The following is a 16,101-nucleotide window of genomic DNA, read 5'->3' on the forward strand; positions in this document are numbered from 1 at the left end:
CTAGGACTGACTATATAGTATAGTTGCCGATATAGTATCGTCAAAATAGGCAAATAGGCAAATCGTGAACAGCCCTGGAGTAAGTCAGTTTGTAATTCCAGATGGTCATCACGTGGACTTCTATGACCGCCCAGCATACGTGGACCCTTCTGTTCAGCGAATTGCCGATTTCTTTCGACAAATCTAAGGGTATTCGATTGGAGGGATCAATACATGAATGTATAGTGTACATGAAGCGCTCTATCCAATTGATAGCCGGGTCTGAATCAGGTTCAAGGGAACTTGGGTGGGAAAGATAAATCATGGAAATGTTCGGTGTCCACAGCCTCTTGTGTATGAATCCATTTATCTTGGAGAGCAATCCTGAGATTGCCTAGGATGTTTTCCATCGCTTGGCAAAGTTTTCGAGAAAGGATTAGTGCTATAATTCACTTCATGCGTATAGGCAATCTTCTGTATTTATCCACAATCACATGTTCATATGCATAATCTAAAAGTATTTCTAGAACTTTGTTTTTGTTGGCGTCGACTCTCTAGTTTATGAGATATTGCAAACGAAGGCACAAAAAAATTATATAATATTTCTCAGAACGCTTTTCTCACATCCTCAAGTACTGCTGATGGACGGGTAAAGGTATCAAACCTTATCTATATCACTGGAGCTCAGACAGTGAAATAAATACGCCAAGACTCGTGAATCGAGCACAGGTTTTCCGTTAAATCATTATGGCGAGACATACAGGTTCTAAATCCCATAACCTGCATGCGTATGAAAAGATTAATGAAAGATTAATGAATTTCTAAGTATGAGTTTGGGCTCGGGCTTTGCTAGATACAAGCACTTATCACGTCAAGTTCGCTTGCATAAATTCGACCACATTCTTCGCCGCAGGTTTGACAAACTCCTCCTTATCGTAAAGGTCCATGTGCGTGCCCTTCGGGAGAATGACCTTCTTTGCTTTTCCGTCCAGGATCTTGCTGAGCTTCTCCGTATGCCACAGGGACCCAGCGTTCTCACCGGCAACCAGTAGAGTTGGCTGTGTGAGGAACAATCCAGCGAGATGGAATGCGTCGAATGTAAGCACCCTAGGGAAGCTTAGGAATAACATCTTGTTCTCTGCGCGGGGATGCTGCGCTCTTGGTCCAAGATAGTAGTCATGCGCCTCTTTCAGATCATATGGTGTCTTATCGTCCAGTTGGGGAGGCACATACGGCGCGGCCGCACGCTCCGACCCTTGAGTCTCCGCTGTGATTTGAGCAGCAGCCTGGTCCAAGGACGTGACCTGCTTCTTCGAATCTTCATCACCGTACCAGCCCAGTCGCGCTGAATCACCGATGTTGACCATGCTGATTGCGGCGACCGCCTTCAGGCGGTGATCTGCCTTGGTCGCGGCGACGGCGTACCCACCGCCGGCACAGATTCCAACAACTCCAATCTTTCCCGCATCGACGCTTTTATCATTCTGCAGGTAGTCAACCACTGCATAGATGTCGCTCACACGTTCATTTGGGTCCTCGAGAAAATGGGGTTCGCCGCCGCTTTCGCCTTGGTAAGAAGCGTCGTAGCAGACTACCTTAAAACCATCGGCAGCAAATTTCTTCGCATATACTTGGGCCGTTTGCTCCTTAACTCCACCGCCTGGGTGAACGACAATGAGAGCGGGAGTTTTATCGCTGGAGGTGGTAGGCGTGAAGAGAAGTCCAGCTAGTTGGATGGGGCCTTTCTTGACGGCGATGGCGGACATGGCGATAAGTTGGTTGTGTAAGGTGAGTATGATTGGGGAATCAGAAAAAATTGCAAAAGGTGAGATACATGAAGTGTTCAACGCACATTTTATTACTTTTCTACGTATTATGGGAGACACAAGACTTTCGGATTTAGGTAGTCTAGATCTTGGTGATCCGACTGGAAATATCATGAAGTCATAGTCAGCACTCTATTATAAGCCGATCCACGGCTTGCTCCGGTCTTGAATCGGACTTAAAGGGACATTCTCGCATAACACAGAACTTGTTGCCTCTACGCTCCTTATTCGACAAAAGGGGACTCGTCTTTGATGATAATACATTGCGGATTTTAACAGTATCTCCGATCTGCCCCAATTAAGCTGTTGGGATGGCATATGTCTGCAGGGGAGCGGAACATCATGAACATCTTCCGATTAGTCTTATCTCCGCGGCGCTAGGACTTTAGCGGGCCAACAGTATTGTACATAACGCAATTCCCGGGCGAGTGGCCACCCTACTTCAACTTCCTTGCCATAAAATTAATTGAAATTATTCAATCATCAATCACACTATCAAAAATGAGTCAATAATCTCAAAATCTCGAGAATTAGGAGGGTATGATCCTACTCGCAATTGAAGCCATTCAAAAAAAAATCCTACTGTAGCTCGCGCAGCTAAGATTTTCGAAATTCCCCGAACTACTCTACGTAGGCGCCTCAAGGGACAATCTTATCGCGCAGAAACTCGCGCAAATCCTCATCGATTGTTGGAGTCTGCTGGTATGGCTTGCGGCGCTAGCCTGCACGTAGTTAGTCAGTCAGCTGACCTATACTGGGCCGCTGCATTTTTAGAACCTCTGCAGTGGCAGTATTAGAGATAATCAAGCGTTTCCATCCGATTTCTTAGCCATATCAGAGCCAAGCTCATCATCGATTATCACTAATTCAAGAGGAATCGTTTATTTAATGGATACTCTCTATGGATTCGTGTGGAATGCCTTCTAGACCTTCCCACGTACAAGAAATGGTTGAAATCATCCTCCGAGTAGACGATCCATCACGATTCAAACCTATCGGCAAGAACTGGGTCACCGAATTTATAAAACGACGTCCAGATATCAAATCTCGCTTTTCGAGGCGAGATAATTACGAGCGAGCAAAATGCGAGGACCCCCAGGTCATACAAACGTGATTTGATCAGCTACAAAAGGTTCGGATGCAATCCGGGATCGCAGATGGAGATATCTTCAATTTTGATGAAACAGGGTTCGCCATGGGTCTTATCGCTACTACGAACTAGTGACGAGGTTTAATATGCCCGGAAAACCTCATCTTATTCAGCCAGGCAACTAGGAGTGGGTTACAACGATTGAATGCATTAATTCAAACGGGTGGTCAGTCCCTACATGCATTATCTTCAAAGGCAAGGTCCACATTGAAGGTTGGTATGCAGAGAAACACCTTCCAGGCGATTGGATGATTCAAGCTAGCCCAAATGGCTGGACTACCGATGAAATCGGACTTTTATGGCTTCAAAAAGTCTTTATTTCTGCAACATCTCACCGTATAGTGGGTTAGTATCGCCTGCTCATTTTAGATAGCCACGGAAGCCACCTGACGCCTTTATTCGATAAATTGTGTGAAGATAATAAGATTATACCGATCTGCATGCCTGCATTCATCTCATCTCTTGCAACCACTCGATGTTGGTTGTTTTGGCCCTCTAAAACGCGCTTATGGAGGACTTGTTGAGCAGCGGATTCGCCTCGGGTATAATCATATTGATAAGCTTGATTTCCTGCGGGCGTATCCTACCGCTTATTTACAGATCTTTACTGCTTCAAATATTCAAAATGGCTTCGCTGCAGCGGGAATCGTCCCTTTTCAACCGCTGAGAGTGCTCGAAAAATTAAATATTCGCCTTTCAACTCCTACACCCCCGGTGAGCCGTGGCTCTATGAATTCAAATCTAGCGACGCCTCATACTGTAAAACAACTGCAGAAATTAGCTTCATCAATAAAGGAGATGCTAAAGCAGGGGTCCCATAGTCCCTCTACGCCTTCAAAACGCCTATTCCACCGCTTCTTGAAAGGGTTCGAATACTCGCTTTATAAAGAAAACGCCGATTTACGCGCGGAAAGTGCAAATAATCGTTTAAAAAGGGCTCGATCAAGGCGTCAAATGGCCCCCACTGAGGCTAACCCCATAGAGCAAATGAGAGGTTCAATTCAACAGCGAAATGAGCAGGCGGAGGCAAGAAATCATGAATATATGTAGACGAGAACTTCAACTTCAGGGGCTCCAAAACGCGCTCCACCGACATGTTCTAATTGCAATATTCAAGGCCATACTAGAACTAGATGTCCTACACGCGCAGTTTGAATAGCTTCAATAAAAAACGCGTTGTTTTGTTGATTTTTAATGGCTTCAATTCTTGAATGTGTGGTCGATCTCGGTTGGGGTGGCCACTCGCCCGGGGTTTACGTTATTACTTGAATCTGCGCAAGCTTTTTCAAACTTGATAGAGTTAAGTGCTGAATTACTAGCGTTTCCCTACAGTCCCCTAAATTTGCACCCTTCAACGCGCATGTCTAATTCTAACCTTTTTTGTTGAATCTCCTGTCACGTCGGAATCCTTCGAGCTATTTTCTAAGAACAGCTATGGGAAATACTTTCTCGCAATTTTAATTTATTCTGGCACCAACAGTGACGGAAAAGAATTGCCCTGTCCAAGGGGGAAGGGTGAGAACACCATATCACTTTGCCAGACCGTCTTTTTACTGATATTACCCCAGGTTCACCTCGTTACTAAGCAAGCATGCGAAGGGCTCCAGCTTGTAATTTCTAACATTGCCCGCAAGTGGTTATGGCGGAGTTGGTTTCGAACTCTGCAAAATCCTCTATCAACACAATTCCATCGTCTACTTAGTATGATGATCTAAAACTAAGGCTCAAGCGGCAATTGAGGGGCTATGCAAGCTCTTCCCGTAGTATAGCTTAAGCTCGATCTTTCGGATCTCCCAGCATTGAAGCCAGCAGCAGCCCTTTCGAAAGAAAATGCATTGCATGTTTTGACCCTTAACGCCGGTGTATGATAACCTGAGGCCATTCCTTTCGGGCGTCTTACTAATAGCTAAACAGGTCATGAATATCCCCAAAGGTTCCAAAACAGCGCAAGGCCATGAGATGCAAATCGGAACGAATTGTCTTGGATCTCATCTTTTTTATCTCCTGCTTCGGCCTACTCTTCTCAAAACAGCGAAGACTTCCGCTCCTGGTTCTGTGCGCGTTACCTAGGCCGGTTCTATTGCCATTGATGCCGGATCGTATAAGCCGGGCGGCATGCAATTTTCTTGAAAAAAAAAAGAATTTAACTGCCCTTGATACCTCTATCCATTCCCGCAACCTTTACGCGGTATGCAAGGCTGGCAACCTCTTCCTCGCAGCCGTGAATGGGCGCAGAGACGCCGAGGGCTCGATATTGCATCTGTGCTGGAATCCCGGAAATCTGCGAACGGACTTGGTCAGGCATAACGACAAACTACCGAACTTGATGCTTGAGCTGGTGATGAACCCTCCAGTGATGGGGGCCTATACTGAATTATTCGCCGCAGTAGGTGAAATTTCCTTGGCTGACACGGGCGCGTACGTCGCGCCCTGGGGCAGGAAACTCAATGTTAGGGAAAATGTCCACGCAAGATGTCTACCAAAGAGTCAAGGCGGGTTGGGCTAGGCAGACAAATTCGTCGCGTGGTGCGATAAGATTGTTGCAGAGTATGTGTAATTTTACGGTGTTTATAGTTTGTGCACAGGAGAAAAGGATAACAGAGCCGTACCATAAAACCTTATAGAATAATGATCAACTAAGTGACAGCATGCCGAGTGAGGCCTTCACTGTGACCCATCCCATGGATTTTGGGAGCCGGAATCATAAGTTGGGCAAGAGAATCCACGACAATGGCAACTCATCATTCCAACTAGCCTGCAAAGGCAGCCATTCTGCCGTTGAGTATCTATAAGTAACCTTATTGTATGGACTGTGCAGCAACTATCGAGTAATGTTGCCATTTCTCGACTAGTTGCAAGATCAGTCTGCATTTTGTGGCCGAGAAAAAATCTGAAATGCGTCGCCACCTCCCCAGTTTGTGCTTTGTGTGTAGTTTTCGAAGATGTTCTAAAACTGTCAGAGACCATACTACATCGCCTTCGTTGATAAGCTCACCCAGTCAAAATTCTCGGCAAAGTCATCGCCTGCCATGGAATTTGGAAACATTGGGGGCCAAAACCCCGTGTTGTTGGTGTCCCCGTGGGCTCCGCCAAAGTTTGGCATCATATTTGAGCCAGACGAATTGTCGCTGAAGTCCATGTTGTACAAAGCGCTAGAAGCTTGCGTCCCTTCATCGGTTGTGGCTGTGTTTGGCATCATGCCTGTTGAAAGTCTGCCCAGCATCGCTGCAGTCATGTGCACCGGCTGTTCGTTGGATAATTGGCTGCTTCTCGCGCTTCTGATCTCCTCTGTGATCTCCGGTGTGGCCGCAGGGCTCTTGATCTTTTCCAACATGATTTCCAGTACCTTGGATGCCTGGGTAGCTTCAATTGAGCCGTCGGCCAGTCCTTTCCAGAAATCCTTGATCATATCGAGATTGCTCAACATCTCCTTCCGTTGATCAACTGTCCAGAAAAGTGCAGTCTCCCGGATTTTTTCATCGTTGTTAAGCTCCGCTATGCAGTCATAATGAAGATCTAGCGCCACAAGCATGGCGCAGACTAGAAATTCCTTGGTGGCCATCGAATTCACGAACCACTCAAGAGACCGAGGCCCTCCGGTATCATTTGATTCACGATGCAGAGTGATGAGATTTTGTAGCGTCTCTGATGCGGCTGTGACGGCAGCTCGGCGCGAGTACGCGTATTTTGGGTTTTGCCGCGCGAGAGGCACGTATCTCTTATGCAATAAGCAAATGATCTTTAGGTAAAGCGCGTTGATGCTGAACCTCATCATGATCACCGTAATTGGATCGTGACAGCCTTTCAGTGACACTGCCTGCAAATGCGGGGGAAGCTCCTGGTAGATCGTACGAATTCGGGTATCAAAGCGCAGGATTTCTTCGTACGGAACCTGACCATCAACGCGGTTTGTTGACTGCAGGATGTCGCTCATCTCATTACATAATTTCACCTTCGCGATCATGTATGCAGTCGGTGTGGGCTCAGTGTTTGGGCGAGATGGAGGCAAAGTCTGAGTTTCGGGACCAAAGTCCTCATCGAGAAGATTTGTGGGCACCTGTGTATCGCACTGATGACTGTAAATCGTATTAGGCAATGAAACCTGATGAGAAAACATTACATCGGCCATTCGCAACAAAGCCCACGTCCGTCGTCTCATTTCCTGTTGCGTGACATCAGCTTGTGTTTGACGAAAGCCCATGTAAAGCACCTACACCTTGGAACGGCGTCAACGATGGGAACCACTTTGCATCGCGATGATATCCCATATGGAAGGCGATCTTGGTGACCATCGAGACGACCAACCAAAGTCCCAGATCAACATCAAATCGCGATGAATACTCCCCGAAGACGTAGAGCAGCATCGTCTCCACTGTGTTTTCAACTGGCTTCGTGTAGTCAGCCGTTATCAGGCACTGCACGGTCCGTAACCGGTACTCGCCTGCCATTTTTAGGACCTGTCCTTCCCATTCGATAGGTTCACCCCCAAATTTGTAGTAACTCAGCATCGCAAGACACAATATTGAGTATAGCAAACCTAACCACATGATAGGTGTTTTGGACGGGTCTTGCCAGTGGCGTTGGAGTTGCTGGTGAAATGTCGGGTAGTGGACAATGACGACAAGATTATCCGGCGAGTTGAAGTATCGCGAGCATAAGGTGAGGACAGCCGACATGGGAGGCAACTCAGCTCGTAGTTCAACGTCGGTGGCAGGAGGAACGGCCCCGAGGAGGAAGGTGAGTCCTTCTCTAGCGCTTGCCGGCTTGGACATCCTGACTCTCTCGTTGTTTTCCATCTCCTTCTCGTGGTTGGCGAAGTAGGCTTTGACCTCTGCAACTTCCGATAACATAGTATGCCAGTGCTCCTGACCGATATACTTCGACTTTCCCTTATCAACGTTAATATTGAGGTAACCTAGAGAGCCGGCCAAGCTGCCATCAGCATGGCGATCCACATCATGGCTGTGTATTGTCGCTTCGTCGGCCAGGCCGGCTGTCGCAAATTGTGATGTGCTGTCCATTGTCGCTGTCTTAGCCACAGTGGTTGTAGTTGCTGCGCTCGACACATCAGCGTTGCCATCCCCACGCATCAAAGCCAGAATTATGTCTTCTAAACGACCAATTCGAGTTTGCATGTCTTCAGGTGTCGAAGTGCCTCGACTGTGGTTCTGTGTCCGTGTAGGAGAGGCCGCGTAGATGCAAGAACTGACGTCAACACCCTCACGTTTCAGACAATTGCCACAGGGGTGATTCCGATCACATTTCCTGGTAGTGGAGTCAGTTTGAATGGTAAGTTTACCATTACACGAGGATTTACCATCTGTGGCGGGCTGTTAATTACTTTTTCCAGGAGGGTGATTTCGGGACGGGCTAACTTTCGAGTTCGGCACGGGTAGCAACTCAGCGGGACTCTGTTTCTCTTCTTGACAACATGGAAATGGCCCTCGGTAGACCTGATATCTAAGGAGGGGCCGGAATTAATGGACGGAGGTGTGGGGTTCATTGGCGTAGTAGATTTTGCAGAAAGGGGGAGGTGTCTGGATGCTTAAGGATCGAGGATAATTGGGGTGATGTCGAAGAGCTAGATCTGTGGAATTAAAGATGATCCAATAGTCAAGATCCGGGAAATGGCGCTAACTTATCCATGTGATTTCGATATTAGTCACCTTTGACCCACAGCCACATACAGCTGCCACATTTAGTGGCTTTTCCCTTCGATGGAACCAGCTGGCGAGTTTCGTGGAATTTCTGCAGAGTTACCGCCGAACACTTCCCTCCTACTAGGTGGTTCACTCGCTTGAGGTTATAGAAAGGTTCATTCAGACATTGAAGCGCACAAGGCACGATGATCTTCATCTCGTCCCTTAATTCGCGACCCTGATTGGTCGACTCGTTCAAAGCCTCAAAAAGAAACTGCGTTTGAATATCGGACCTGAATGTGGTGGAGTATTTCCGTCGGCTTATGCACAGCCCGAGGAAGTTTCATCAGCATCGCAGCCGAAGGAATGGAGCGGTAGAAACACGACTGGAACAACGGGGCCTGAGCCGGATAATCTACTTAATTTTGTCCCTGATGCTGGGTCCGATATTGATGACTGGTTCGCGCAGCCTTTCGATCCATCCTTGGCACCCTTTGGCTCGGAACTAACAACGGGTGAATCGGAGCTTTTGTTGGGATCACTGGAATTTCTATAGAGTCAGCTGCAGGAGTTACATCCTGGGCTATCGACATTGGATTGACCAGGAAAGCAAAGAAATGATGATGATCGCCTTGATCTTTCACCATTTCCCGTTCAATGTATGATTTCGCCTGTTTTATATTCTCAAATATCCAGAGAATATTAGGTGGCAGTACAGCAATGTATTCTGGCTTGTCGAGATCGGAAACTGATCGCAAGATCTCTTTTGCGGGACCTCGACGAGGAAGAGGACGGCCATCCCGCGTCTCCGTCCGGCCGGGCAGGCGGAGCCGGGTGCGGAAGTGGTGCAGGGCGATGGCAGTAAAGAAGAGCACGTAGAGGTGGTCGTCCGGGTCCGCACAGCTGCCCGGGTACCGCTGGGCGAAGTGGGCGTGCCGCTGGTTGATCGCGGCGACAGAGGCGTGGGTCCATATATAAGGACTAGAACAAGATAGTAAGGCCCATGTTATATATTTTAATAGATTACTCCAAGTCGGGACGTCCATTGCCTTTATTATCTCATATAAACTAACATCTCGCCCAGAAGACTCCTGGATAGGGATCCCATAATCCACCTCATGAATACTCCACAAGTTGCACGTCATTCATAGTAGGTGATATAGGCGTGTTTAAATGGGGCTAACTGTGGATACGCACGAGCACCATATTGCCTAGTAACATGATAACGGTAGGAAGAAACATAAAGATCCATTGACAGTGAAACTGTCAGCAGCTGAGGCCCAACCCGAGCTCGTGCCTACAATTCTTCCATAACAAACTCCATGATGGACATAATGCTCCCAGCTGGTTTAAAGGAGCGGCGCAATTTCAGTCCCGGATGTGCATCCCGGCACAGCTTCTTCCAGTCCTCAATCGGGCGTTCCCGCGCGTTAAAGGTAGTGATCATCTCCATGTCCATGATTCTATATGAATTAGCTGGCTGCTAGGCTACCCAAAGTAACGAACCACTTACCGTGCAATCCTCTCCTCGCCCCTCCCCAGCGTTAACGGATCTGGCAGCACTCCTTCATTCAGAATGACCCGACTACCCTTCTTCATGGCGGGCAGGAGATTCTGCAGAATCGTGACGGCCCGGGCATCGGGATGATCATGCAAAATAAAGCGCAACAGATACACATCCGCCGTGATGGACTGTGGGGTGAAGAAGTCGTGCGTCTGGAAGGTGATGCGCTCTGCCACCGCAGGAGGTAAGGCGGCGCGGCCCTGTTCAACCACCCCCTCGACGTCCTGGACCACAAACTGGGCCGTGGGCGCTTTGTGGCTGATGGCAATGCTCGCATGGCCTGTTGAGCCACCGACCTAGAGAGTTATTAACACCCACACACAACAAAAATCCTGATCAATGAATCTCGAAAGGGGCATATATACATACATCCACCACTGTGCCCTCGACCTCCTCCCACGGATACCCGTCCACCAAATGATGCACACCATATCCCTCGGTGGAGGTCATCTCAACCATAGTGTTGGCGAACCGCCGCTCCCGCTCCGGGAAACGTTGCAGATGTACGAACATGGACTGATCGGTGTCAAAGGCGATGTTGTAAGCGGCATGGTTGGCGAGCTGGCTAGAGCCGTAACGCTCGGTGGCCTCGACCAGCTTGGCTGAGGCGGGATAGGTTTCCTCGGAGGTGTACCCGACCCAGTCGTTCAGGGCAGGCGAGGTGACCAGGAGGGCTGAGGCGGCATTATGTGCGACGAAACCCGGGCGTGGCTCGCAGAAGAGCCGGTTTGTCATGGCTAGACGCAGGACACTCTTCAGGCGGTTCTCATCTACGTTGGCTGTAGCAGCGACTTCGCTGTATGGGACGACCCGGTCTAGTGGAATGGCGGCGGCAATGTTGAAGTGATAGAGCCACCGAAGGCTAGACATGTCGTGGTACTGTGTTAATGTCAGTGTTGTTTCCCCGTTTCTCTACAACAGAGCATAGACATACCCTACACGCCAACCAGCGGAGATGCTCAGCCGGTCCAACCAACACATCGAACATGGTCTGGCAGGCATCCAGAATCTGCTGACGGGCCGCCTGGATAGCTGCCGGTGCTTCCGGGAATGCAGAGGGTGCATCGCGATCGAACGATGGCTGGGGATGGCCGTTTGCAACCAAGAAGGCATTGACTTGCTCGGTGGCTTGGCTGATTTCTGCGGCCAAATCGGCTAGACTATTTGAAGGGGCACCCATTTTATGAGTTCGCGGACAGGAAACGCAAGAGATACAAGTCGAAGAATGAAATGAGGGGCAGGAAGAAACCGCCATGTGGATCGTGTGTTCGCTAAGCTACATTAGGATTGATGTAGGACCTGTTTATATAGTGCCTTCTAGCCACTCGGCTACCGTCCACACCCCACTAAATATCACTTTCAATCCCTTTATTCCCCCAGACAGCGTCTGTCCAAACTTCATGTCGTCTTCCCACCCAATCGAACCCATTGAAGTCGAGGAACTGTCTGTGCACCACGTGCTGGTGGATCCCGAGGTGGGTTTGCCGTTACGGACTCCTTGTCTCTGTGGCTGACACGGGCGTTAGGATGACGGAGGATATCCGACCGATCTGTATGTCGTTCGCTATTTTGTTTGCATCACTAACTCTTTCCCCAAGTGAGAGCTATGCGACCTCGTTGAGCTCGACCGTGCTCGACTACAAATGGGTCAATGGACGGCGCTTCCACGCCTACAAAGAGGGTAGTAAGTTTCTTCTTTTCCTCCCTTTGCGACAGTGATTTATCTTGTCAGGCTACAAATTTCCCAACGATGAACGGGAGCAGAACCGACTGGATATGATGCACTGCATGTTCAAGCTTACCATGGGTGGCCAGCTATTCCTCGCCCCGGTGGAAGTGGAACAGCCCTTGCGGGTCTTGGACATTGGCACGGGAACCGGTATATGGGCGGTTGAAGTTGGTCAGTGGATGTTTGATACGCAATTAACCTGTGGCTAACATGTCCCAGGTGACCAATATCCAAACACCAAAATGGTATGTGATAGATACCAATCGTTCCCGGTTGGCGCTAACCTTTCAGATCCTGGGCAACGACCTCAGCCCTATCCAACCTGATCTGTATGATTTTTCTCCTTTTTCATTCGAGCAGGCATTGACCGACTAGAGTTCCCCCAAACGTGATCTTTGAAGTGGACGACGTCGAAGCGGAATGGCCTCCACGTCAACCCTTCGATCTGATCCATGCCCGCTACATGTGCGGATCAATCCAAGACTGGCCCAAGCTCTTCCACCAAGCCTATCAGTAGTACCTCTTAACCCCGTTGCATTTGAACTTCAACTGATGTGTCCTCAGACAAACCCGCGTAGGGGGTTGGATTGAATTCCAAGAATTCCACCTGGTCAATTACAGCCAAGACGGTACTCTCACTAAGGACAATGGCGTGAACAGGTTTTATGAGCTGCTTGCCGAGGCCTGCGAGCAAATGGGCCGGCCGGTGACTGTCGGTACTGAGTTAGCCGGCTATGCTGCCGCGGCTGGTTTCCGCAACATCCACCATCGTGTCTATCCCTTGCCTCTAGGGCCCTGGCCCATGGATCGGCGGATGGTAAGTTTCTAACTAATATAACACTCAGCCCAGAGAATTGAAGAGGCTGATCTATGAAGTAGAAAGAGGTTGGAGCCCTCAACATGATTCAATTTCTGGAAGGGCTCGAGGCATTCAGCGTGGCGACATTTACTCATGTGTTGGGATGGAGTCCTGAGGCGGTGCAGCTGTTCCTAGCTGAAGTGCGGGCAGACACGATGCGAAAAGACGTGCATATGATGCATAATTTGTATGACTTTCTTCCCCCTTCCCAGCAGAGTTACTTTTGCCTTCGGACATCTCTACTGTCTTTTCCAGTAACCAATAGAGAATTCGTCTTCTTTTGGTCTACGTGGAAATAGCTTTTACATATATTTTTCTCTGTTGATTGGTTCGGAAATCTGTGCGAGATTATACAACTAACTAGCTTACTTTAGTCATGTGGTATACGCTCAGAGGCTGTGAAATCACCTTATGGTGGCATGCGAAGAGATCAATGGGGCACAAATTACAGATTGTAATCACAGTCTGCTTGTGTGGGACAATTGCGAGTGTGGCGGCTTTCCTTCGGTCATGGCTGCGGTTTCTATATATTAGCACTGGAATTGCATAGATCATTAAGGTGTATAGTATTTATCTACCAACCTTTTCTTTTTTTTTTCTTCTCGTATAGTACGAAATTCATAAGAGTTGGTCGTCTCTACACTATTGAACTTCCAGTCGCTAGACTCGAAGCATTATTCCCTACTAACCTTCAGCAAGTAGCTCAAAAATGGCTGAGCAGACTGGAAGCCCTGTTCTCCACACCCTGTTATCGTATGTATGTGGGGAGAGTGAATTGTCGAATATATGGCCAAAGACTCAAGATGAATGAGCTCAGAGCGATGATGGCATAATGATGGCTGAAAATTAGGTTAAGGCCTCAGAGATTTAATTGATCTTGTTGTGTAACATTCAATCTTAATTAAACCCACTCTTTCTCGCCATGCATAGACTTCCGCAAAGCCCAACTTTTGGCCCAAGGTCCGGGCCCAAAGCCCAGCCCACGATGGGCCGGGGTAGACCTAGGCAGACCCGCGGGCGGCTCTGCGGGCTCTAAGGGTCATCAAACAGCACAAACATAGGAAGTCCCGTGATTTGCATATTTTGTGGGAAGCGATGGATGGATTGTGTATTGGGTGGCCGGTGTAGCCACTTAACTAATCTCCAAAATCAAGCTATGCAATAAGACATTGAAACTCGATTTAAAGCACTACACCATGTCCTTAGTGAAATTATTTAGATTACTCACAATGTGTTATTTGGTGTCTATAAGGAAGAAGCACCAAAAAGTCGAAAAAAACATGAAAAAGGACTGCCACTGGATAAGTGAGTCATGATACCACAATGCAAAAGTAAATACGGATTCTTGATTCAGTAACAGCCCTAATTTAAGCCCACATAAGCTGGTAACTTCCAAACACCAGTACATACGACCACAGGGTGTGGAGAACAAGGCTTCCCGTCCGCTCAGCCGTACTTAAACCACATGCCGGCAGGTTAGTAGTTGGGCGTGTCGCATTAAATTGAAGGGGGCAGTAAAATGTTACAGTAATATTAGACATACAATTACACCATGCGTAAGAAAAGAACGCTTATGGAATTTGTTGTGAGATGTTATATCGTACCGGAATCAATTCCTGTTATCACAGAATCACCAGCTATGATTGGAAATCAATCTGGAGGTGGCATACTGTATATAAATCGTTAATTTTCCTGTCAGAAGAATAACAAGCAATCTTCCTCTGAATTACAACAGAATTCCATGGAACTTGTAAAGTGGATCTCTGCAAATCATGTGGGGGAGGCTACCTGGCGCCAAGTAACTTGATCTGCCGAGAGACATCTTTCTCCTCCTTTTGTGCGGAATGTGCTAGTTATTACTTAAAAGGGTGTATATTTGGCCCAGAGAACCTCAAACAAGTGGTAATAGCCACCAACGACCATCCTACCAGCTGGCGGTTGTCTACAGGCGAACAACACTCTCAACGGCTTCTGACTGTGTACGCGAGCAAATCTATGAGAAGAGCAACGGTTCGACAGACCGCGGCCCAATAATCGATCAACTGCCGAGACAAGCTTTCCTGCTATTAGTGGAAGAAGGGGTTTCTAATCCCATAAACAAGCATTCATGAAGCAGACGACCACCGGCAGGTAGCTTTGAGTATAAAGTTCCTTGTCAGCAAAAGTGAACTTGTTAACGTACTAGAATACATTAAAGCTCAAAGTCACAGAATAGAACACCAGGCTTGACGGCGCTTTTTTTCTCTTTCCTCTTCAGCTTCCCGTTCTCTGGCTTGTAGGTCTCTGATTCGCGCCTCGGAGATTTTGAGTGCCTCTCGCTGAGCTTGGACTTCCGATTTGATTAGATCTAGTTGTGTTCTGAGTTGACATTTCTGGTCTGCAAGTATCGTGAGCTGTTGCTTCAGGAGGTGGATTGTTTCAATTTGCTGATTTTGCACGGCATCAGGGCTAGATGCAGGCCCTGATAAATACTTCTTTCCTTTGTCCGCAAGAGCCTTCGTTTCCTGACTAGTGGGCCGTTCTGGACAGAAACAGGCGTTCACATGTTCTACGTCATGGACCCCGACCTTTACAGTATCTGATCTCTCCATGCCTTCAAGTTGTTCCAATGGAGGTTGTGGAACATCCGGACCTGCATCGGTTATGTAAAAAATTTCAGTCGCATAGTCTTGCCCTAATAACAGGACGTAAAGCTCATCCAATTTGAGGTCGACCCCCTCCATCGCATCTTCGATTTCATCATTTGATGCGTTAAGACCTTCACTAATTTTCTCCGTCTCTCGTTTCTGGGTAGCTAGAGCATCTTGCGTAACGGTGAGTTGCCCAAAGTAGTTTCCAGTCAATGCGATGATCCTGGAAGTTATTATGGGACTTCCGAGCAGCAACTTGAAAAGGAACTCCCCCGCCTCTTTGACTGTTTCCATGAGGGAATCGATGTAACTAGACTAGGTCTCTCGTTGCTCTTGACTGTGCTGAAGCGATCTATTGGATCGTTTAATGGCTTCTGCGCCTTTATTAATGACTTCATTAAATGAGCCAACTTGTCCACTTTTCAAGAGTTAGATGGTAGTCGTCAATATGTGGGAAACTCGCTTACTGGTAATGAATAGACCCGTAAAGCACGTTACCATTAACAGTTTGTCTTTCAACCTCCTGATTGATTCGATCAACCCTCCCGGGCAAGACAACTAACGACTGCCCATCTCTCCGCTCTGCCAGAACTGCCTTCACGCAGGCAGCTGCTACAGCCGCAGAATATGGCCGTAGAATGGTGCGGATGGCATGTTCCTATACACTTCAGCAAGGAACAGGCTGGCGGGCAATAACGCACATACATGTATAACTGTTGGAACGA

General features: G+C 48.0%; 4 protein-coding genes across 4 annotated transcripts; 1 reads left to right on the forward strand and 3 right to left on the reverse strand.

The window, feature by feature from the left end:
* Positions 1–845: 845 nt before the first annotated feature.
* On the reverse strand, positions 846–1,745 carry KD926_005167 (alpha/beta hydrolase; the record flags this gene model as incomplete). Its single annotated transcript, XM_053095475.1, has 1 exon — positions 846–1,745. The coding sequence occupies one exon, from the start codon at positions 1,743–1,745 to the stop codon at positions 846–848; it is 900 nt and encodes a 299-aa protein (XP_052949857.1).
* A 4,070-nt stretch (positions 1,746–5,815) lies between these two features.
* KD926_005168 (uncharacterized protein) lies at positions 5,816–11,338 on the reverse strand (the record flags this gene model as incomplete). Its single annotated transcript, XM_053095476.1, has 8 exons — positions 5,816–5,902; positions 5,951–7,117; positions 7,170–8,220; positions 9,105–9,575; positions 9,896–10,057; positions 10,108–10,454; positions 10,528–11,037; positions 11,093–11,338. 8 exons carry the CDS (start codon positions 11,336–11,338, stop codon positions 5,816–5,818), a joined length of 4,041 nt encoding a protein of 1,346 aa, XP_052949858.1.
* A 220-nt stretch (positions 11,339–11,558) lies between these two features.
* On the forward strand, positions 11,559–13,148 carry KD926_005169 (S-adenosyl-L-methionine-dependent methyltransferase; the record flags this gene model as incomplete). The annotated part of the gene is made up of 9 exons (XM_053095477.1): positions 11,559–11,633; positions 11,685–11,710; positions 11,757–11,842; positions 11,891–12,058; positions 12,107–12,132; positions 12,179–12,216; positions 12,452–12,704; positions 12,767–12,933; positions 13,121–13,148. The coding sequence occupies 9 exons, from the start codon at positions 11,559–11,561 to the stop codon at positions 13,146–13,148; spliced, it is 867 nt and encodes a 288-aa protein (XP_052949859.1).
* A 1,802-nt stretch (positions 13,149–14,950) lies between these two features.
* KD926_005170 (uncharacterized protein) lies at positions 14,951–15,670 on the reverse strand (the record flags this gene model as incomplete). The annotated part of the gene is made up of 1 exon (XM_053095478.1): positions 14,951–15,670. One exon carries the CDS (start codon positions 15,668–15,670, stop codon positions 14,951–14,953), a length of 720 nt encoding a protein of 239 aa, XP_052949860.1.
* Between the last annotated feature and the right edge of the window lie 431 nt (positions 15,671–16,101).

Source organism: Aspergillus affinis, assembly GCF_023601865.1.
Source record: "Aspergillus affinis strain CMG 70 chromosome Unknown NODE_254_length_16348_cov_89_630262, whole genome shotgun sequence".
In the NCBI taxonomy this organism is placed as follows: Eukaryota; Fungi; Ascomycota; class Eurotiomycetes; order Eurotiales; family Aspergillaceae; genus Aspergillus; species Aspergillus affinis.